Genomic DNA, 24802 nt, shown 5'->3' with positions numbered 1-24802 from the left:
AGAGAAGAGTCAGGCATCATCACCCCCAGGTGACACAAGGGCCATTCAAGATCGCTTGGCAGCTGCTACCTTTCAGAAATTGAGCTTGTAAAATTAACAATTGATTTGTCAAAGCCCTCCCTCCCCATGCCCCCTCTTCCCCTTCCTCCCCTTTACAAATACACAGAACCCTTGTGTTTACGTGGAAACATATTTTATTGACTGTTGTGTTTAAGTGAAAAATACATTTTAATGCAAGAAATTTGTAAAAGTTGAGGTAGTTTTATGTCATTGTTCCACTGATAAAGTTGGATTGGATTGCATTTGTTTATTGTCACGTGTACCGAGGTACAGTGAAAAATATTTTCCTGCATGCAGCTCAAACAGTTCATTTAGTACATGAAAAGAAAATACGTGATAGGGCAGCACAAGGTACACAATGTACATACGTAGACACCGGCATCGGGTGAAGCATATGGGAGTGCAGTATTAATCAGATCAGTCCAAAAGAGGGTTGTTTAGGAGCCTGTGGGAAGAAGATGTTTTTGAATCTTTGTGCATGTTCACAGACTTTTGTATCTGGTTTCAAAGTTTTGTAATTTTGAAATTATTTTCTTTTTTAAATGTTTTCCATTAAACTTTACCAGCTTCGACAAATGAATTACAGAAATATCAGAACATAACTTTAATTATGAGATAATTATAAATTGATAAGATAACTGAATTAAACAAGGCAGAAACATAATACGGGTAACAGGGTGGCATACTGGTTATCACTGCTGCCTCACAACACCAGGGACCCGTGTTCAATTCAGATCTTGGGTGACTGTGTGGTGTTTGCACATTTTCCCAGTGTCTGCACAGGTTTCCTGGAAATACAGAATAGAACCGTGTAATTCCTACAGAAAGAGGCTATTTGGCCCATTGAGTCTGCACCGACCCTCTGAAAAAGGACTCTACCTAGGCCCACTCCCCCACCCTATCCCCAGAATCTAATCTGTACATCCCTGGACACTAAGGACAATGTAGCAAGGAAAACCACCTAACCTGCACATCTTTGGACACCCGGAGGAAACCCACACATATATGGGGAGAGCGTACAAAGTCCACACAGACAGTGATTTCAGATCTCCACCTTTCCCTGTCTATCTTTTTGGGGTGGCACAGTGGCACAGCGCCTGGGACCCGAGTTTGATTCCGTCCTTGGGTGTTTTTACATTCTCCCAGTATGCGTGGGTTACCTCCAGTGCTCTGGTGTTCTCCCACAGTCCAAAGATGTGGATTGGCCTTGTCAAATTGCCTCTTAGTGTCCAAAGGTTAGGTGGGGTCATAAGGGGGTGGGGCTGCACTTCTGGTGCTGGAGTCTGCGCAGACTTTCGCGCTGGAGGCCCGAGGCTGCTGCACCGAGAGGAAGGTTTGTTGTGATATCCAAGCTCAAGTAAGTTCACATTTTTCCATTTCAGAATCAGCGGCCCATGGTTTTCCACCACTAGCCAGAGGTTACGGAGCAATGTTTCTAATGTGCGGCACCCAGAACTGGACACAATAGTCCAGCTGAGGACGAATTAGTGTCCTATACAAGTTCAACATAGGGCAGCTGAAAAAAAGTCAGAGAGGCTCAAAACTTTTGGGGAATTGTTCTCGGTCCTTTCACAGTGGGTGCAAAACTCCATTATGGCCACTAACTTTTGCGAGAGGCTACAGTGGGATTTGAACCGGCAGATCTCAAAATGATATTCCCCACCCTCTGCTGGCATCATAATCAGGTTCACAAACAGGCAGGGCCTTAACCTGATTACCATGAATTTGAAATCTTCATTTAAATATGCCTAACGCCTTATCTTCCAGGGATATTATATATACCTCCCACTGGCGTGATGTCACACTGGCAGGATGTCACACTGGCAGGAATCACTACTGCTCTCCAGCCGGGGGCACGGAGTCCAATGCTGTAACACCTGGGTGGCCAAGGACATGGCAGGGCTACCGGATTGGCAGTGCTGGGGGGCAGGGCCAGGGAACACCACTGGTGGGGGGGAGGAGGGGTCCTGTTAAGCCCTGATGCCGGCAATGGGGGAGGGTGGGGGGACTTGACTTCCATTTTGAGATCAGGGCGCCCTTTGAAAATGGCACCCTGATCTCTAGAGCCGGGCTTGCCAGCTCTATGAGGCCCTGCCAAAGTGATACCGCAAACCCCACCCCCACCACCCCCCACCCCCTGTCTTATTTGACAAAGTGTCAGAAGATCTGGAGAGAAACCTGGCTGTTCGGGGAGAAACATAATAATAATTTTTATCATTGTCACAAATAGGCTTACATTAACACTGCAGTGAAGTTACCGTGAAAAGCCCCGAGTCACCACATTCTGGCGCCTGTTCGGGAACAGGGAGGGAGAATTCAGAATGTCCAAATTACCTTGCTAGGTGAATTGGATATTCTGAATTCTCCCTCTGTGTACCTCATGCCATCGAAACCCTGCTGCATAGTGTGTGGTTTATCCTGAGAGTTCCCGATTTAGTGTGAAAATTTACGGCTATGCCTTGATAATCCAGATTGGAGGAGGGATGCATTAGATTAAATTTGATAGAGGACAATCTATCTGATGTTCGAGGCCAGATGTAGGTTGGGCCCACCAATCACCGGTCCTATACTATCCTATTCTCAATGCTGGTCATGAGGTGTTGGAGGTGGCCAAGGGGGTTGAACTACTCCCCTTGACTGGGGCCTAGGCTGTGAACTGTCTGGGCATTGGAGAGATGACATGGTGGAAGTGGTGATGTCTTGTGCTTTGATTGTAGAAATCTTTGAGAGGATCCTAAGTGCTCCTTAATCCTCTCTTATCCTTTTCCTTCTTCTGCAATATGGATGATATCTTTATTCTGCAATCTACCCTGCAATTCTTCTAAAATCCTGGATGATTCTCCCTGGTGATCATGTTGTTGATTATTTATAGTGTTTTCACCTGTAAGTGGGTATGAGATGTGAGCATGAGGTTGTTTTGTCAAAATCATATTGAGTCAGTTATGTCAAATGTGATCTGTGTACAGTTTTACTATTTATTATGTCTTATAATCCTTGCAGTTGGAGAGGGAGCAGTGAAATGCTTTTTTAATCACCCCGTCCCATTCATAAAAGAGGATGAATGGAACCGGGGTGGGGTTGGTAGGGTTAGTTCAGTGAGTTTATTTGTATTTAAGAATCCACATCTTTATCCTTGGATGGACTGGGAAGATCTTGGATCCTGGAGAGGATTGGTGTGGGGATTCTTATTTTTCTCTTCTAATAAGAATCGGTAGTCTGGTTGGTGGGAGGGGTCAGAAATACAACTTTATTGTTAGTTTCTCACTGGTATACACTTGAACAGGAACTGAATAAAACTCAAACGGAATATCAAACAATACATAAAGGTCAACCATGTGGTAAAAGCATTAAGCACAAAATAAATCACTAAAATACAAACAAACAGATAGATGATTCAAGAATAAAGAACCTCGACCATGAGGTCCTATCTTTAAGGGAATTCTTATCTCTAGTTTAACCCCTCATTTATGTTCATTTGCTTCTAATTCTCAGCTGGGTTGTTCAAATGAATGTCTGTTACTTAGAAGATACCTTGTTAATCTGCTTCACAGCACTGAGGACACAGGTTCGATCCCAGCCTTGGGTCACTGTCTGTGTGGAGTTTGTTAATTCGGCGAGTGTCTGCATGGGTTTCACCCCGTTAGGGATTGGCCAAGCTAAATTGTCCCTTAATTGGTAAAAAAAATAATTGGGTACTCTAAAATTTTTTAAAAATTAAAAGCATGTTAATCAAACATTGGACATTACATAAGATTGACTGGTGTCTATCAAAACCAGCTTAGCGTCTGTGTGCACAGTCTTCGGAAAGATACTGGATATGTTTTCTCACACTTTTCCATGTTTTATAACTTGGCGGAGACCTAACTAGAATTGATTAGTTGATCACACAGAACAATCCATTTTTAGTACTGAATACAATGGAATACAATAGTTAATTCATTATATGAGAAAATGACTGGGTCCCCATAGTCAAGACACTTTTTAATATTTTGCTTATTAGCTACGTGCATTCAACTAGCCCCTATATGAATAAATCTCGTACCAGCCTCCCCGAACAGGCGCCGGAATGTGGCGACTCGGGGCTTTTCACAGTAACGTCATTTGAAGCCTACTTGTGACAATAAGCGATTTTCATTTCATTTCATCTAGACTCCATAAATTGGGTTCCTTTTGCCTCTTCCTTGAGGTCGTTTTTTTCCCATTGTTTCCTTTGCCTGGGCTCTCTCTTTACTCCCCATTTTAGCTTTTAGAACTCAAAGATAGGTACTGTTGATGCGTGATTAGCAATTGCGGCTGCTTTGTTGAGGAGCGGAACTGTTCTGGTTGTCCATTCTACGATGGTGGTCACTGAGTTAGTTCAGGCATCCTTTCCTTGGGGGTTTCTTCTCTGTTCTCTTTACCTGGGTGAGCACTGTTCTCAGTCTTAGTGTGAGTGGGTACGGCACATTGCCCTGGATGGAGTTGGAAGGGTGCAGCCCCACCTGGGGTGCAGGTTTTGGGTTGTGTTAGAGGTCCTGGGATTTGGTTTCCTGGGTCAGGAGGCGCTGGACTAAGTCAGGGCTACTACCCTGTTGCACCCAGAGGCTTGGATGTCTCTTTTCGAAGGCACTTATTAGGGACATCCTGAGAGGTTTGATTTTGCTTCTTGGTGCTTGGGGATGAGTCGAGTCCTGTACTTTGGTGAACCGTTGTTTCCCTAGGGGGTGGGATGATTTTTGTTCACTGAGAAGCCGGTTCTCTTCTGCATTGGGGCTCGGCCAAAGCCCTGATCCTGGGATAAAGGCAAGTTACTGTGGATGCTGGAATATGGATGACCAGACTCTAAAAATGTTAGCTCCCTTCTCTCTGCACATATTCTGTCAGACCTGCTGAGATTGTCCAATATTTTCTGTTTTTGGTCCTGATCCTTGGTTAGCCAGTGGGTTAGTTCTGGTCATTCTCGTTCTTCCTTCAGGAAGCCCTGAAGCTATGATCATAATCTGATCATGTTATTGCAGTCCCCTCCCCATTATTGTGTGGAAAAAATTTGTTCTGCCCTGGACCTGGATCGGGGTTAAGTTGTGTGGTATGTGTAATTCCCCTTAAAACTGGTGTTTTTGTGTATTTTATTTTATTTTTGTAAGGGTGAATGAATCTGTTCATGGCTCCTCCATGGGTCTGGTATCCATAGAGAGGAGGCTCTGATTGGTCATTATTCCTTTGGTGCTGCTGGAGTTGAGGGAGATGTATATTGGTACGCACCGGATCATGGCACAGAAATTTATCCTGATTTCACGGATGAGCGCGAGCTTGAGCGGCATGGGATGGTGTGCACCAGTCTACCATGTTCATGACCTCATCTAGACTCACCCCCCAATCGTTGGGAGGGCTATATTGGTCTCTAGATCTGTCTAATGATTTTATTGAGCCAGTGGTGATGCTATGCACCTGCTTCTCTCGGTACTCATGTATATTGAGACCCCCCCCCCCCATTAACCAAAATGTAAAACCTTGACGACCTCAACATTTTTAAAATTCCAAACTCTACATCCAAGTTGTCGCCATTATTTTAACCTATTTTTTTGTGGAACTTTCAAAATACCTTTTCAATTCCAAGGCCACATCACAGGGTTTCAGTCAGGGTGTCAGTCAATGAATTGCCACTTCAAACAATCAAGATGGCTGGTCAGACAAGATCTTCCTCCATAAGGAGTTGATTGCTGTTTATTAGTAGGCTATTGTGTGGATTCAAATGTATTGCTGATTTAATGCATAGAATTCTAGAGTAACGGAATCTGTAGTTTGATGGTGTCACCCATCTAGGGCCATAATAACCAACATGCATGTTGATAAACATTGCAAAACAAGGACACTTCACAACCTCCATCTTAATTTTTCTCAGTTACTGTTTGCACCTTTTGAATGTTACTGCTCCTGCTTTTGACTTTACTGCTTAAGTCCCTTTTGACTTTAAAGTTCTTTTGTAATGTTAGCATGCCATAATTTGTTGGGTTTTTTTCCCCCCAAAAAAGGGCAACAGCACAAGCACGGTAGCCTTGTGGATAGCACAATTGCTTCACAGCTCCAGGGTCCCAGGTTCGATTCCAGCTTCGGTCACTGTCTGTGCAGAGTCTGCACATCCTCCCAGTGTGTGCGTGGGTTTCCTCCAGGTGCTCCGGTTTCCTCCCACAGTCCAAAGATGTGCAGGTTAGGTGGATTGGTCATGATAAATTGCCCTTAGTGTCCAAAATTGCCCTTGGTGTTGGGTGGGGTTACTGGGTTATGGGGATGGGGTGGCGGTGTTGACCTTGGGTGGGGTGCTCTTTCCAAGAGCTGGTGCAGACTCGATGGGCTGAATGGCCTCCTTCTGCACTAACTTTGATGAAGAAATCTCCCTCCAAACCCCCCTTTGCCCTTCAATTCAGACAACCATCTCTTTTGGCTCAGTTTTAGTACTGTTGCCTGAGTCACAGGATTCCAGGTTCAAGTCCCATTCCAAGACTGGAGCACAAGCAATGGCTGTCGCTCCATTTCAGTAATGAGGGAGTACTGCACAATAAGATGACACATTAAGGATCTGCCCACTCAAGATAGAGATCATGAGACTATTGAGTAGTCCTGGCCAATATTTATCCTTTCATTAATATCACAAATAGATTACTGGGATCATATCACCTTGCTGGTGCTGCATTTCCTGCATAGCTCTGTGGTTTCAATATGCACTGGGACATTAGTCATGAAACTTGCTACAGAAATGTAAATATTTTTGTTCAATCTAATGGGAGAAATTAAAAGCTGCATGGATCCAAAAGCATTTAATCATTTTCTCTCAAACTTTTTTTTTTTGTTTGTTGCAAGGAGCTCAATTCATTCATTGCTTCAGTTTCTTCTAAGAGACTGCAGTCAAGGATATATGACTAGAAGGGATGATTGTTACACCAAGCGTCACAGGCATATTTTACAGCAGGCATTCTCTACAACAAAGAATCAGAATGAGCCTCATTGGTATGTAGTTCATTGCAATTTCTGATCACACTTGGTAATAAACCAATTCTCCCATCATTTAATTCAAGGTTTCTTTGTTGGACTACACAATTTGTCTCCCATGGCCTTGTCCCCTTTTCAGACAGTATTTATCCAGCCCTTCAGATGATGGCAGATGGTTGTTAACCAATTCATCAAAAATACTAGGAGTATAATAAAAAGATCCTGATTCACATGGAATAATTAGCAACCCAGAAACAGAGATCCCAGTCAGAATCGGAGAGCAGTTGGAATCAGAGAGCCTTCCTTCTGCACCTATAGTGGTGTTAGGGACTGACAACCAGCCTCTTTGACAGAGCTCTAGGTCATTACTAAAAAAGGTCTCACGTTGTCCTGCACCTATTTTGCCTCAAACCTAGTGTGCCTCCATTCCTTAAACCATCAACTATGTGGGAGGCATGGCTTCATTTCCCCCCCTCCCCCTTCCACCCCCACTACTTTGGAAATTCTTATAAAATGACCACAGCTTGAACCTTTGCTCAGAAGTGGTGACACAATCCTTCTCTGCAGACTGGACATGAAGTGCCCTGGAACTTTGTTTTATTCAACACGGCTTGGGCTGGATTTTATGTGTTGGGGCAGCTGACCCCAGAAACAACATGGAGTCCGTCAGGTGCAGGAGCAGGCTGGGCCTAAAGTCTGCTTCAGTGCACGAGACCATGAAATTAAAGCAAAATAAAAAGCTCTTCAGCCTTCATCACTTCCATCCACACCACAGTAAACCTTGCTCCTTTGGCCAGTCTAGCCCCTATGCAGACTTGCATCAATTCATGACAACCATGCCCATTCACCACCATTTGCTCTTAAATATGCCAATTCACCAAGTAATTGCCATAGGCAGACATCAAGACCCATGCTGAGATTATCAAAGTCAAGCTATTTGGCGTCGATTGATGAATTCACTACTTCAAAATAAAACCGATCAAAGTCCCATTTCATTTAACTTCAGCAAATCCCTTCAAAAGAATTGAATAGCCCCATCAAAAACTAAACGACAGCCACCATGTGATAATGAAAGGCCATGAATCAGTAACACAGCATTAATCCTGTAATGGTAACCCTGGGTCATCAACAGAAAGTGAAATAGCAAGCACCAGCACTGCAGGCTGCCCTGCACCCCGACCCCTTTTGAAGGGCAGTAGTAGTGTCTTTCTTTGAAAGCTTAACGAGTGAGTTTTTGCAAGTTTCATATTCGCCAAAAAGCACAATACCACACAATTGTGTCCAGAAACCATATTAAAATAACTACCTCCCGACAGTTTTAGATCTTCTCCTACCTGGTCTAAAAAGTACACATGGTATTTTAAAAATGCCACTAGCAGAAAGCTACAATCCGCCTCCAGCCACCCGCCAAAACAAATAAGTGCAAGGTTCAAGGGCTGGACGGAGTGGTTTCCCACCTTTAGAAATTAAGGCCTGCATTTCTACTCTGGTGCAGACCCTTTGTCCATTGATGCCACGGTCTGTAATATTTAACAGTGTGATGTACGGCCAACGACTGCTGTACATGGGTGGACTGGATCACCCAGAAGCCATGTACTTTCCTTACCCAATTCGATTTTGTTTCCAATGGAGACAATTTAGGGTGACCAATCCACCTACACTGCAATCTTTGGGTTGTGGGGTAAGACCCAGGGAGAATGTGCAAACTCCACACGGACAGTGACCCACGTCCTATCCTGAACTAGTCTGTGCGGCGAACAAGTCCAATAAAATAAATTCGCATACCCCCTATGCTGCTCACCTCTGAAATCCATAATCAATCCTACCTTCAAAACCGAATTCAGTCATGCTCCAACAAATCTCTATTCCTCCTTTAAGGATCTAATTGCCACTGCCCTGGTTGTTAGCTTAACCAGCTAAACTATAAAATACAATACGGCAAGATTCCTGGTCTCAAGTTTAAAATCACTGCCCTAGTTTAGAGGGTGGAAAAACTACCCAGCAAACGCGTCCTGCCCTGTAAAGTTTCCTGTTTTGTTCGAAGTGCATCGAAAGTCCGCGATTATTTCCCGCTTTTCTTTATCCGCTGCCTTTTAGTGCAGTTCCCAGCAACCAGGAAGAGCCAACAATCAGCAGAGATTGTGGGTTGGGAAAAAGAATAGGACGCTCAAGACACTGAGGGTCCAAGTCTGCTCCCACTGTCCCACAAACAATGCGCCATCTGCACAACTTTACTACTACGGTCATCCCCGCCTTCTAGGTACCAGGTTCCCCGAATCCTCAAATCCATCCAACTATTTTGGTTCGTTTCCTCAACACTTGTCAAACAGGCCATACAGTTTACAAATTACACTTCATCATTATGCTCAAGACACGGGCAATAGCAGCTACAAGCAATACACAGGTAGAAGTGTGTAGTACAAATATAAGTGCATTCTTTATTACAGCTTAGTTCAGATTTGGAGCAATTGGAAAACACAAATTAGAGAATGGGCGAAAAGCCCCAACAGAAAGCGAAGACATGGACTGCCTTTTCAATGGAATAGAACACAAAAATCGAACAATACTTTTAACTTCATCCAATTGTCGTTACTCGAGCTAGTATAAAACAATAACAGTAATGAGTTAAGCAGAATGGGGCTTTAGGACTAGAGGCTTTTCTTTATTCAGACAATGCCATTTTTTAATTCCTTAAAACGTCTCACGATAGTTACATTTTTAATTATGTTTTCTTTAAAATATACATTAGGTTAACGCCATAGCTGTGCAGCCAGGCAATTAATACTCTCCAATAATTCTTTTGCACTAGGTCTATCGTTTGGTTCAACTTCCCAGCAGTTGTTGATGATAGATCGAATCTGCCGGCCCATCGGGGTCTCATTGAAAATAGGTGAAAAAGACGGACGCCGGTTGTAAGCCACTACTGCATACACCACACATTGGCGATCGCCGGAATAAGGCTGATCTCTGCTCATCATCTGCCACAAAGTGATTGCAAAAGAGTAAATATCCGCCTTCAAAGTAGCATTGCAGCCTCGGAGCAGCTCGGGCGCCCGGTGAGTGTAGGTCCCAGCAAGGTGGCGCCACTGGACATTGGGAGTCAAGTCACTGCCGGTCGTCAGCTTGTGAGAACATCCGAAATCTCCAATTTTACACCGGCCCGCTTCCGTAATCAGCACGTTGGCGGGTTTTAAATCCAGGTGAACAATGTGATGTGAATGGAGGAAAGCCAACCCGCTCATAATGTCATTGGAAAACTGCAAACACCCTCTGATATCTAGTGGCTCTGCACAGTTATAAATCCGGTGGTCCAGACTTGTTCCGCCCGCATATTCCATGATAATCGTGCCCACGCTGTCCTCAATGGCCGGATCGCTGGGGACAGAGGTGGTGGCTGCTACAATTTTCACTATGTTCTCATGGACCAGGTGAGCGACGTTCAGCTCTGCCCAGAAACTTTGCCGAGCAGCCAGTCTGTTCTTAGTACATTTTCTCACTTTCTTTATTGCTACGGTTTGACCGTAATAAGTACCTCGATAAACCCACCCGAAACCTCCGGAACCCAAAAGATCAAGTAGTTTAAGTTCATCCCAAATTACCGTGTACCAAGAGCGCCGCAGTAATGCCCAATGTGGCTTTGTGAAAGAGAACTGCGGGCCCTTTCCTGGGGTCCGGTTGGGGCTGCTGCAGGGCCGCAGTGTTAAGGTGGGCGAAAACCCTTTCGGTAAAAGTCGGTGAATTGGAATAGGTGACGGCATGATTTCGCGGTAGACACTGAACGATACTGACTGCACCATCCTTTATTGCTGACCATTAATTGATGTCAACGAGTTACATCTGCACCTTGTTAGCAAAGTCAGGCACTCGCCGCTAAGTCCAAACTCACACGTCGAGCTATCAGTTGCAATTAAACGCTTTATTTCGAGCCCGGACCTTCGTTCAACTCTTTTGGGGGTTCAACCAATTAGCCGTCATGGCTCATTTCAACTCCGTTTAAAGCAAATTGCTGGTTAATTAACACACTTATATAACCGATGATCCAAAAAATTGACTGACCGGAAAAGTATTTAAAAGACGATATGTTTTAATCCATCATTAAACAACTGAAATGGTTAAAGCTCTATGGCCCTCACCAATTACTCCGTGAAAGGACGGATGGGTCAAACTATACTACACAGTTGGATGCCTTTATTATTTTCCATTGTATTGTTTGATTTTTGATAAGGTTCGATCAAATTTCCATCTACTTATTGTCCACTTTTTAAAGGCTTTCTTTCTAAAACACAGTAAATAAACTGATACATTATTGATCATTCTTTCATCATCACGAAGAGGATGCCCTAGTTTGCAGGAAAATTGAGCTAATTTACATTTTGTGGTCCACTAGTTTGCAGTTTAAAATAAATCCCTGACAACTTTCTGCTATTTACGGAACGATCCCTTTCGTCTCCAAGCAGGACACCATATGGGTTTCCACACTGGGCGTCCTCCCCATCTTTTAGTTTATTGGAAGTAAATGAGAAGGAAAAGAGAGAGGGTGTCGGTAATTTTTATTTTAAATTGGAGTGTCTTTTTTTTTTTAAAAACCGCCTAAACTTAAACGATTGAGAAGCACCAGAGGCATTTCTAAACCAAATACTTAGCAAATTACCAAGTGTCTCTGGTGGAATACATAATTTGCATATTGAATAAAGTGCATGCACTGAATATCTGTAAAATAGAAAAAAAAAGACAACCCTGAATTATAATTTTTCTGGCGCTTTTTAAAACCAGTTTTGTCAGTAACGTCATTTTTAAAACGCATGAAAGATGCGCGCGATTAAGACAACATTTTTTTCGCCTATTCATTCTCGTGGTACAAAAAAGGTTTCTAACAGTACGTTAAGAACAATTTATCATCTCCGCTGTGTTAAAAGCAATAATGGTTCTTAAAGTTGAAACCTGTACCTCTAACCACAGGTATCAGCTATAACCACGATGCAGTTATACCATTTGAACAGGTTGATTTAGAGCATGACGATTTACGATGTCAATTTGGGAAACCCATTCATGGCTGAAAGGCTAAATTGCAGAGTCGCATTGAAAATGTCATATAACTAAAGAATGTGACAACCATGTAGTAGCAACAATAGAGCAAGGTAACCGGGAAGTGGCAGATCGGCTATTCAAATCTTGCCAATATCTGTATGCTCATCTTTCGGGATATGCACCAAGTGCCAATTGAAAATTCCTCTTCGATGCCTGGTAGGCAGAATTGTGGGGCAAATGGCTGCCTGATGTTGATATGAGCCTCTTGAGGTTGAGATGGCGCTTGCCTTGTAGCAGCCCGAATGTCTCCTGTGTTTGCTGCAAAGCGGATCTGGCCTTGCCTTTTTTCTGTGAGGGCTGGTAGAGTGTATATGTGCAACTAATCTGAATGACAATGCTACCGTCTGAATACGTCCTACCATGTCATTCGTATTGGACACTGACTCGATTAATAATACTTTCCTGTATGCTCCGCCCAATGTCGGTGTCTATGTATGTATTTACATTGTGTACCTTGTGTTGCCCTATTATGTATTTTCTTTTCTTGTACTAAATGATCTGTTTGAGCTGCAGGCAGAAAAATACTTTTCACTGTACCTCGGTACATGGGACAATAAACAAATCTAATCTAATCTACCTAATTGTCTGTAGGAAACCAGTCTTAATAATAACAGTACCAGTGATCGAAGTCCTATAAAACATACCGGTCTGTATCCCTGCACTGAGTTGGTGAATCTGCCTCGAGTAGCTGGCTGTTAGTTCTGTACAGGGGATTGGTGAGTAACTGGTTAAGTTTTTTCCACTTGTTCTAATTGTAATAAGTTTGTTTTAAAGTTGTGGTATGGCACTGGGGAGGCAGTGGTATTGTCACTGAACTAGTAATCCAGTGACCCAGGGTAATGCTCTGGGGACCCAGGTTTGAATTCAATAAAAATCTGGAATGAAAAGTCTAATGACCATGAAGCCATTGTCGATTGTTGTACCATTTGGTTCAAATGGCTTTTAGGCACAGAAATCATCCTTACCTTACCTGGACTAGCCTACATGCAACTCCAGACCCACAGTGATGTGGTTGACTCTTAAATGCCGTCAGTGATGTGCAACAAATGCTGGCCCAGCCAGAGATGCCCACATCCAATGAACGAATAAAGAAAAAACAAAAACGGTCAGCTCGCATCATGTATACTAACTAGACAAACACATCTGCAGATAATGTCATCGACTGCAGAAACTTGAGCTCCGGATTTCTGAACTTGACTGGAGGTGGAACCATATCATAGAATTTACAGTGCAGAAGGAGGCCATTCGGCCCATCGAGTCTGCACCGGCTCTTGGAAAGAGCACCCTACCCAAGGTCAACACCGCCACCCTATCCCCATAACCCAGTAACCCCACCCAACACTAAGGGCAATTTTGGACACTAAGGGCAATTTATCATGGCCAATCCACCTAAACCGCACATCTTTGGACTGTGGGAGGAAACCGGAGCACCCGGAGGAAACCCACGCACACACTGGGAGGATGTGCAGACTCCGCACAGACAGTGACCCAAGCCAGAATCTAACCTGGGACCCTGGAGCTGTGAAACAATTGTGCTATCCACAAGGCTACCGTGCTGCCCCAAATCACTTGTGCATCCATGAGGCAGTGAACTACGTAGATATAGAACATTTAGGGAGATGGTCATGCCAGTTGTCAGACCGTACAGACCGAGGAGGAATTGGTGACGGCTGGGCATTCTAAGAGCAAAACAGTTTGTACTTTTGTGTCGATTTTACTTGCTAATCCATTTTGGACACTGGTGAAGGTGATAGAACTTCAGGGGAGTGCAGCCAGAGCAAAGTCCATTAGCATCACAGGTGGCTGAGCTGCACGGCAAGGGAGGAAAAAGAGTGGAAGAGCAAAAGTGATGGGGATTTGTTCGTCAGATAATCAGGCAAGCATTTCTGCAGCATTAAACGTAATCAGATTGGAAGACAGCAAATGTTACCCCACTAACCCCACTATTTAAGAAGGGAGGGAGAGAGAAAATGGGGAACTACATGTTAGCCATACATCTATAGTAGGCATAGAACAGTACAAGCCCTTCAGTCCACGATGTTGTGCTGACCATTTATCTTAATCTAAGATCAACCTAACCTACACCCCTTCAATTTACTGCTGTTCATGTGCCTGTCTAAGAGTCGCTTAAATGTCCCTAATGACTCTGACTCCACCACCTCTGCTGGCAGTGCATTCCACACACCCACCACTCTCTGTGTAAAGAACCTACCTCTGCCATCTCCCCTATACCTTTCTCCAATCACCTTAAAATTATGTCCCCTCGTGACAGCAATTTCCACCCTGGGGAAAAGTCTCTGGCTATCCTCTCTATCCATGCCTTTCATCACCTTGTACACCTCTATCAAGTCACACCACTGCCTTCTTCGCTCCAGTGAGAAAAACCCTAGCTCCCTCAACCTTTCTTCATAAGACATGCCCTCCAGTCCAAGCAGCATCCTGGTAAATCTCCTCTGTACCCTCTCCAAAGCATCCACATCCTTCCTATAATGAAGTGACCAGAACTGGACACAATATTCCAAGTATGGTCGAACTACAGTTTTATAAAGCTGCAGCAAAACCTCGCGGCTCTTAACCCCCTGTTAATGAAAGCCAATGCACCATACACCTTCTTAACAACCCTAGCAACCTTGGTGGCAACTTTGAGGGATCTATTTGCGTGGACCCCAAGATCCCTTTGTTCCTCCATACTTCCAAGAATCCTGCCTTTAACCCTGTATTCAGCATTCAAATTCGACCTTCCAAAATGAATCACTTCACATTTATCAATGTTGAACTCCATCTGCCACTTCTCAGCCCAGGTCTGCATCCTGTCAATGTCCTGCTGTAACCTGCAACAACCCTCAACACTATCTACAACTCCCCCCAACCTTTGTGTCATCGGCAAACTTACTAACCCACCCTTCCACTTCCTCATCCAAGTCATTTATAAAAACCACAAAGAGCAGAGGTCCCAGAACAGATCCTTGCGGGACACCACTGGTCACCGACCTCCAGGCGGAATACTTTCCATCCACTACCACTCCCTGTCTTCTTTCGGCCAGCCAATTCTGTATCCAGACAGCCAAATTTCCCTGTATCCCATGCCCCCTAACTTTCTGAATGAGCCTACCATGGCGAACCTTATCAAATGCCTTACTAAAATCCATATACACCACATCCACTGCCCGACCCTCATCAATGTGTCTCGTCACATCCTCAAAGAATTCAATGAGGCTTGTTAGGCATGACCTGCCCCTCACAAAGCCGTGCTTACTATCTTTAATCAAACTATGTTTTTCTAAATAATCATAAATCCTATCTTTCAGAATCCTTTCCAATATTTTGCTCACCATAGACGTAAGACTGATGGGTCTGTAATTCCCAGGGATTTCCCTATTCCCTTTCTTGAACAGGGGAACAACATTAGCCTCCCTCCAATCATCCGGTACTACTCCAATGGAGAGTGAGGACGCAAAGATCATTGCCAACTGTGCAGCAATCTCCTCCCTTGCTTCTCGAAGTAACCTTGGATATATCCTGTCAGGCCCAGGGGACGTATCTATTCTGATGCTTTTCAAAATTTCCAGCACATCCTCCTTCTTAATATCAACCTGGTTGAGTCTATTAATTTGGTTCGCACTGTTCTCATGAGCAACAAAGTCCCTCTCGCTAGTGAATACTGAAGCAAAGTATTCATTTCGGGCCTCCCCCAAATTCTCAGACTCTAGGCACAAGTTCCCACCACTATCCCTGATCGGCCCTACTCTCATTCTGATAATCCTCTTATTTCTTACAGATGTGTAGAACACCTTGGTGTTTTCCCTAAGATTTCCATCAGGGCTTTTTCATACCCCCTTCTAGCTCTCCTCAGTCCATTTTTGAGTTCCTTCCTGGCTCCCTTGTAACCCTCTAGAGCCGAGTCAGGTCCTTGCTTCCTCAACCTTACGTAATCTTCCTTCTTCCTCTTGACTAGAAGCTCCACTTCTCTTGTCATCCAAGGCTCCTTTACCTTACCATTCCTTCCTTGTCTCTGTGGGACAAAACTATTCAGCACTCGCAGCAAGTGCTCCTTAAACAATCCCCACATTACTGTTGTGCATTTCCTCAAGAACAATTGTTCCCCACTTTATGCTCCTAGCTCCTGTCTAATAGCAGTATAATTTCCCCTCCCCCAATTAAATACCGTCCCATACTGTCTGTTCCTATCCCTCTCCATGACTATGGTAAAGGTCAAGGAGTTGTGGTCACTGTCATCAAAATGCTCTCCACCGAGACATGTGACACTTGGCCTGGTTTGTTGCCGAGCACCAAGTCCAATATGGCCTCCCCCCTAGTCGGCCTATCTACATATTCAGTCAGGAATCCTTCCTGTACACACCTGACAAAATCTGCTCCATCCAAACTATTTGCACTAAGGAAGTTCTGGTCAATATTAGGGAAGTTGAAGTCACCCATGACAACAACTCTGTTCCTTCTGCACTTTTCCAAGATCTGCCGTCCAATCTGTTCCTCTATCTCTCTGCTGCTATTGGGCGTCTATAGAAAACTCCCAATAAAGTGACTGCTCCTTTCTTGTTTCTGACTTCCACCCATACTGACTCAGTAGACAAACTCTCCTCAACTACCCCCCTTTCTGCAGCTGTGGTGCACTCCCTAATTAACAGTGCCACTCTCCTCCTATTTTACCTCCCTCCCTATTCTTCTGAAAACATCTAAACCCCGGAACATCCATTCCTGCCCCTGTGAAATCCATGTCTCTCTAATGGCCACAACATCGTAGTCCCAAGTACTGATCCATGCTCTAAGTTCATCTCCCTTATTCCTGACACTCCTTGCATTGAAACAGACACACTTTAACCCATTCCACTGAGTGCAACTTTGCCCTATCAATTGTCTATCCTTCCTCACAGACTTGCTGTATACTATTTCTGCCTGTTCAACAGCTACCCTATCCTCTGATCCATAGCTCTGGTTCCCATCCCTCAGCCAAACTAGTTTAAACCCTCCCGAAAAGTTCTAGAAAACCTCCCACCCAGGATATTGGTGCCCCTCCAGTTTAGGTGCAATCCGTCCTTCATGTACAGGTCCCACCTTCCCCAGAAGTTTGATTAGCAAAATTAAAGCATATGGGATAGGAGGCAATATACTGGCCTGGATTAATGATTGGTTAAGGGCAGCACGGTAGCATTGTGGATAGCACAATTGCTTCACAGCTCCAGGGTCCCAGGTTCGATTCCCCGCTGGGTCACTGTCTGTGCGGAGTCTGCACATCCTCCCCGTGTGTGCGTGGGTTTCCTCCGGGTGCTCCGGTTTCCTCCCACAGTCCAAAGATGTGCAGGTTAGGTGGATTGGCCATGATAAATTACCCTTAGTGTCCAAAATTGCCCTTGGTGTTGGGTGGGGTTACTGGATTATGGGGATAGGGTAGAGGTGTTGACCTTGGGTAGGGTGCTCTTTCCAAGAGCCGGTGCAGACTCGATGGGCCGAATGGCCGCCTCCTGCACTGTAATTTCTATGATAATCTATGATAACAGGCAGAAAAAAGTCAGAATAAATGGATCATTTTGGCAGCTGTGACTTGTGGGGTACTGCAAGGGTTGGTACTTGGGCACCAAGTAGCTAACATACAACGTATGTTCACAACATATATCCAGGATTGGTATGTGGGGATCAAATATAATATTTCCAAGCTTGTGGGTGACGAAAAGCTAGTCGGAAATGTTTGTTATGAGGAAGATGCAAGTGGCATCAATGGGAGCTGGACAAACTCAGTGAGTGGACAAGAACATGGCAGGTGGAATAATGTGGAAAAATTAGGTTATCCACTTCGGTAGGAGGACAGATGAGCAAAATATTTCTTAAATAGCAAGAGATTAGAAAGTGTAGATGTACAAAGGGACATGGGTGTTCTTGTCATGGAATGACTGAAAGCTAACATGCAGGCGCAGCAAGCAATTTGAAAGGTTAAATGTGTGTTAGCCTTTATCACTGAGTACAGGCGTAACAACATCTTGCTTCTGATTGTGTAAAATGGCTAGATGAGTATTGTGCACAATATTTGGTCCTTAGGAAGCATATTATTGCCATAGAAAGAGTGCAACGAAGGTTCACCAAACCTGTTCCTGGGATGGCGGGATGGTCCTATGAAGAGAAATTGAGGAAATTGGGCCCATATTCTCTAGAATTTTGAAGAATGAGAGGTGACCTCATTGATTGGTAGCGTAATGATTAGCACAATTGCTTCACAGCTCCAGGGTCCCAGGTTCGATTCCCGGCTTGGATCACTGTCTGTGCGGAGTCTGCACGTTCTCCCCGTGTGTGCGTGGGTTTCCTCCGGTTGCTCCGGTTTCCTCCTACAATCCAAAGATGTGCAGGTTAGGTGGATTGGCCATGATAAATTACCCTTAGTGTCAAAATTGCCCTTAGTTTCCAAAATTGCCCTTAGTGTTGGGTGGGGTTACGAGGTTATGGGGATAGGATGGAGGTATGGGCTTGGGTAGAGTGCTCTTTCCAAGAGCTGGTGCAGACTCGATGGGCTGAATGGCCTCATTCTGCACTGTAAATTCTATGATACTATGAAACCTACAAAGTACTCGAAAGAACAGACAGGGTAGACGCAAATGTTTCACTTGGTATTTTAAAAAATATTCATTCATGGATGTGGGCTTCGTTGACCAGGCGAGCATTTATTGCTCAATGTTAGTTGCCCTTCAAAAGGTGGTGATGAGCTGCAGCCTTGATCCACTGCAATCCATATGGTGTAGGTACATCCACAGTGCTGCTATGGAGGGAATTCAGGATTTTAACCTACTTATAGAGAACGGACTATGATATAGTTCTAAGTCAGGATGGTTTGAGGCTTGGATGGTAACTTCTAGGTGGTGGTGTTCCCATGTGTCCTATCCCATGTGCTTCTCGATTCTAGCAGTTGTGGATTTGGAAGGAGCAGTCTGAAGAGTCTTGATGACTTCCTGTAATGCACTTTGTAGATGGTACACACTGCTGCCACTATGTGTTGTTGCTAACTTTTGGTTGGCTCTTAAATCGTAAATTGCTCTGTTTGTTTAACCTTTGCTCTAGAGTCGCCAGGTATCTTTATGATACCGCCACGAGGTTCAAGTGCAAGTAATGATCAATAACTCAACACACCAATTCGTAAGATTCAAATCAAAACACATTTATTATACACAGTAAATCACTACTCATGCATAAACTTTACTTTCTAGACTATTCCTACCACTAAAAGGCCAATACTTAGCTTAGGACTGGCCCACCAAGTCAGGGGAACAAATGGCCTTTCGTTCTGGTCCTGAGTCTGCAGGATTCAAAAGCTGGTATGGACCGGTAGCTAGGAGCGCCTATCTCATAGCGAGCGTTGACTTGAGACTTGGTTGGCGGCCGCTGGACAGTTCACTCTCAGGGGTTGTTTCGTGTTGCTGAGTGACTCTGTCAAAAAGGAAGATTTGAACTTGGGGGCTTTACTTTATAGTCCACAGGGGCTTCCCGCCCTTCGGGGCGGATCCTGTACCTGGTTCCAAGTGATTGGACTACTTTCCGATCACTTGGATCGATTTCTCCAATGCTGGAGCGGTTCCCTGATCGCTGGGCGGTCCCTAAGTGTCCGTTGGCCTTCCTTTGTCTTGGCTCCTGCTGGCGCCGAGGAGTCTGGCTTGGCTTTGTTCATCTTAACTGTTGCCATTGTGCCTTGGAATCGCTCATTACTATGCAGATGGCTGCTGGTTTCAGTGCTGTCTGGTTGTTTTGCAGGTTTCAATATACATGATTTCTGCACTTGCTAGTCTTTGCCTGTGTTGGCTGAATTTCCCTTCAGCCTTTGCGGTTCTCCATTTTAAGTTGGGAAGTGGCCAACCCAGGTGGCTACAACCCCTCCTTGTGATCCCTAACGCGAAGCGTGAAGGATCACATAACTGCGTTGTCTTCATTCCCTGACCCGATGAGCACTCTTCTATGGCCTCTACACTGACCATAACTATGTAAGAAACATTTTAACTAACAATTTCTAAGTGGCGCTATGTCAAAACAGGGACATGCATTACAAAATAAAAAAAACGGTACCTCTAACTGTCCTCAATAAACTACACTCACTAAACATTGTCATATTAACTGCCTAAACAATACAAAATAAAAGCAGCATTTACATTTTTCCTGGCTTGGCAGTCAAGCACAGAATATTTCCATTTCTTTATTTACAAAAGATGTAACACAAATGGTCTTTATTGTAGATCAAGGGGTTCGGGGGCCTGGTGAAAACCGAAAATAGGAGATCTCATTCTGTATACCGGGGTGCTAGCGCAGTAGGCTCTCCTTCGCCACTTCCTCATGCGGATAGTCTGCACGATGCTGCAGAGTATCGCCAACACTAATAGGGATTCGACTACGTAGAAAGGGAGTACCATGTTATGAGCTTATCACACCATGATGGTGTGGTGTTGCCTGTTACCGGGCTCTGGGTGCTATGGGGAAGTGAATCATTAACGGCCGGGGGGTGTTGGGGTCAGGGGGTTCGCGTTCGCGCGCAACCGAATACACGTTGCAATAACAACAAAATACACGGATGACGTCTTCATTGTTGTCTTCTTTCCTTTTTGTCTCTTCCTTTCCGTTTCGTCTCTTTTCCTGGAGCTTCTTCTGGGGATCTGTGGGATCAAGCATAGTTTCTGTTACTATCTTGGTTAATATCTCGTCTGTTAGTATGTCTGTCCTTCAGTGCCAATTCTCCCTTTACAATTTGTCACCATGTGTGACTCTCTCATTTAAAATTTAAAAAAAAAAAAAACCGTATATTCAGGACAAGACACACTTAAAAATACTGAAACAGTGCGAGCCCTCTCGCAGGCTGTGCGATTTACCATCCAAATGTTTGAGGATGCAAATAGCATAGGGATGGCAACCTAAGGATTGCCGGAAAACAAAACAAAACTTTTTGAACCAAGAGTGCCGAAATGAGGTGCGTATGGGCTGCGACTGGTAAGAATTGGATGGAATCACCGGGTAAGACGGCGACCAATGCCGTGTGTGCTCTACCCGAGCGTAGCTGACCAGAGGGGGGCTCCTCAGGCAGTGCGGGTCCCAAGCCGTTTCTCCACTGCCTGAGCAACTGACAAGAACGGGCAAAAATGTAGTCATCGTGGGGGGGTTGCCGTATTGGTTCTACCTTCGAACCAGAAGAGCAGTTATCAACGGGGGTTTGGCAAGCTCTCAGGGGTTTCTGCCGATGAGCGTGCGGGCAAGTTCTCATAGGTTTCGGCGTGGGGTCGTGGAAAAATTTCTGATCTTACAAACAACACTTAACACTAACAGTAACAAACAACATTAAACATGCTGCAGGTTCCATCAGAAAGGACAGTGTAAATCACATTTGGACTTGGGTGTAACTAGCATATGGAGGCAGTGTAGTGTGGCCGAAGAAGAGAGGAAGGAGGAGTGAAACAAAAATGAAGTGGCCTTGCTGAGGTAACGCTGCCATGAGAAGTGGTGGGTAAGCGCTCACAGTTTGCATGGGGCAGCTGGGACCTTGTAGCTGCTGTGGGTGGTGTTCTCTTTCATATATGGGGCTAGTCTAGCTGGTGGGGGTCTCCTGCAATCTCGGGCAAAGTGTCCTGACTGCCCACAGTTGTAACATGACCCCTGGGGCACATAAGGTGGAGCAGGCTCTCTGGTCCATTGTTCCCTTGGGTATTGTTCCCTGGGTGGGGGGTCGGGGCTGTTGGTGTCTTTGCTGGTTCGGGGGGCATTTGTGGGCTGATTCCGTTGCTGTTTCAGGGGGGCTTGACATTCTCGTGCGTAATGTCCTAATTGTCCGCAATTGTAACATTCCTGTGGTTTCTGTGGGGGGCTGTTCCTGCCTTCGTTCACCCATGCGGGGTTCTGGTGCGTTTTCACCGCTTGGATGTCTGCTTCTGCCTGCTGTTCCTCGGGTTTCCTAACTGCGGGTTTGTTTTGTACAGACTGTTCCCAGGTGCGGGACAATTTTTTAAAAACCCATTTCTCATTGTGGACTTCCTCTGAGGGGTCATAATTCATACAGACTTTTTGTCCTGCCTCTGTGGCATGGGAGATAAGGGTGCGGGTCCATTTGGCCATACGTCTTGGGACAAATGGGCGCGTTCTAAATTGCCGAAAATGGCTGTAAAATGAATCCACAGGCGTCCAGCAAACACTGTGGGGTGTTCTGTCTTTTTCTGCCTGCACTTATTCAGGCCTTCTACAGGGTCACCTCTGTTGTAGCCGATCGCGTCTAGGGTCGCTGCGTGCATCTCTGCAAGGGTGCGTCCTACATTCTGTTGGTCGGGAAGGGCTGCTACGACCGAAGGGTCTAAGCTCAAAACTGTGAGCTTCACATGCTCCCGCTCGTCCAGGCCATACATGGTCGCCTGCTGCTTTACTCTAGCAAAGAAGTGGTGGGGGTCTGAGGTGGGGAGGAACGGTGCGATTTTCTCGTAATTGGGTCACAGTTAAGGGGGTGGTGTAAAGGAATTCCGCATCTCCTTCTGATGTGACTGTGTGGTGGGTGGTTACTGGGTTCATTGGTGCCTGAACTATCTGCTTTGTGGGGGGTTGGGGCGCTTTTCTCTTCTGGGGCTTTCCTTGCGCACATGTTCCCTGAACATATCTATGCACAGTCTCATTTAATTCGTCCCAATCTGGGCCGTCTTCTGCATCTAACTGGGATCCAAAGGTGCTCTGGAATCTATTCTGAATTGAAAGTAAAGACTGCAGTTCTGCAATCTGCTTCCGGCACTTTGAGTGATCTAGTGAGCTCTGTCTGTGCTCTGTGGTGGTAGCATGGAGCACTCTTAATGCTGCTTTCAGGTCGCTACACTGCCTTTGCAATGCCTCTACCTGTTTCTCTGTTTCCTCTCTTACCAGGACACGTTGCGTGTCCTGATAGGCCTTTTCGTACTGTGTCTGGAAGCTGCTTAGGTGCGCCAGACAAGACTGGTGTGGCCTCTTGGCATCATCCACCTCTCCATCCTTTGCTGCTAACTTCCTTCTTAATTCTAGGTTCGGTTTCTCTATCTCGCCCACATCGACCTTACTCATTCAATGTATTCCTTCTATCTCTTTACGAAGCGTCCGAACAACCTCCTCTGTGCCTCGCAATTGTGCCAGACGGCACGATTGCCATCGGCTTGCGAGCTTTTCCCAAGCTTCTCTTATGAATTTTGCTCAGGTTCTCCCACCAAGTATGTCCTATACTCCCGGGACCTGTTTCCTCATTTTCACAGAATTCGCTCCAAAGGGGCCATCCTTTCCCTTTGAGGTACTTTCTGATTTCCTCTTCCCAAACGGGACACTGTCCTACTCTACTGCTGGTGGCTGCGACCACAAATTCTTCAGGGTTCATGAGGCGTTGCATTGCCTGCATTGCCATCTTTCCTCTCTAAATGCACTCTTAAAATTTGGAACGAGGGGTACTAAGGCGGTGCTGTAATTACGGGTACGGCTTTCGCTATTTTCCGGAATACAAACACCCGACAGTTTTTCGCAACAAAAATCTATCAGTATTACCTTATAGCCCTGTTAGTTACGCATGCATGAACACACTTCCGAATTATGAGGATTGATTAGAACTGCTTGAACACTTGTGGTTTTCCTGTTCCCAATTGGATTTCTAATTCAAAATTTTTGGGTTCTCCCGGAGTGGTTAAGCCACTTCTAAATCGGGTCCCTTCTGGATGTCGCCAGTAATATGTTGCTAACTTTTGGTTGGCTCTTAAATCGTAATTTGCTCTGTTTGTTTAACCTTTGCTCTAGAGTCGCCAGGTATCTTTATGATACCGCCACGAGGTTCAAGTTCAAGTAATGATCAATAACTCAACACACAAATTAGTAAGATTCAAATCAAAACACATTTATTATACACAGTAAATCACTACTCGTGCATAAACTCTACTTTCTAGACTATTCCTATCACTAACAAGCCAATACTTAGCTTCGGACTGGCCCACCAGGTCAGGGGAACAAATGGCCTTTCGTTCAGGTCCTGAATCTGCAGGATTCAAAAGCTGGTATGGACTGGTAGCTAGGAGCACCTATCTCATAGCGTGCGTTGACTGGAGACTTACTTGGTTGGCGGACGCTGGACAGTTCACTCTCAGGCGTTGCTGAGTGACCCTGTCAAGAAGGTCGATTTGAACTTGGGGAGGCTTTACTTTATAGTCCCCAGGGGCTTCCCGCCCTTCAGGGCGGACCCCGTACCTGGTTCCAAGTGACTGGACTACTTTCCAATCACTTGGATCGATTTCTCCAATGTTGGAGCAGTTCCCTGATCGCTGGGTGGTCCATAAGAGTCCGTTGGCCTTCCTTTGCCTTGGCTCCTGCTGGCGCTGAGGAGTCTGGCTTGGCTTTATTCCCCTTAACTGTTGCCATTGTGCCTTGGAATCGCTCATTACTATGCAGATGGCTGCTGCATTACTATGCAGATGGCTGCTGGTTTCAGTGCTGTCTGGTTGTTTTGCAGGTTTCAATATACATGATTTCTGCACTTGCTAGTCTTTGCCTGTGTTGGCTGAATTTCCCTTCAGCCTTTGCTGTTCTCCATTTTAAGTCGGGAAGTGGCCAACCCAGGTGGCTACAGTGTCAATGGTGGAGGGAGTGAATATAAAAGTGATGGATGGATGGTGCATCAATCAAGTGAGCCACTTTGTCCTGGATGGTGTTGAGCTTCCTGAGTGTTGTTGGA

The 24802-nt window shown here is 45.1% G+C and overlaps 1 protein-coding gene across 1 annotated transcript; it reads right to left on the bottom strand.

Moving 5' to 3' along the window:
- Positions 1 to 9776: 9776 nt before the first annotated feature.
- mos (v-mos Moloney murine sarcoma viral oncogene homolog) lies at positions 9777 to 10784 on the bottom strand. Its single transcript, XM_072468588.1, has one exon. It carries the CDS (start codon positions 10782 to 10784, stop codon positions 9777 to 9779), a length of 1008 nt encoding a protein of 335 aa, XP_072324689.1.
- Positions 10785 to 24802: the final 14018 nt, after the last annotated feature.

This window comes from Scyliorhinus torazame, chromosome 11 (genome assembly GCF_047496885.1).
Source record: "Scyliorhinus torazame isolate Kashiwa2021f chromosome 11, sScyTor2.1, whole genome shotgun sequence".
NCBI lineage: Eukaryota > Metazoa > Chordata > Chondrichthyes > Carcharhiniformes > Scyliorhinidae > Scyliorhinus > Scyliorhinus torazame.
The sequence above is the reverse complement of the archived record's forward strand: the minus strand, read 5'-3'. Positions and strand labels throughout refer to the sequence as shown.

What these genes read in the sequence shown, in the direction of transcription:
- mos (XM_072468588.1), bottom strand. Translation starts at nt 10,784, where the DNA reads ATGCCGTCACCTATTCCAATTCACCGACTTTTACCGAAAGGGTTTTCG.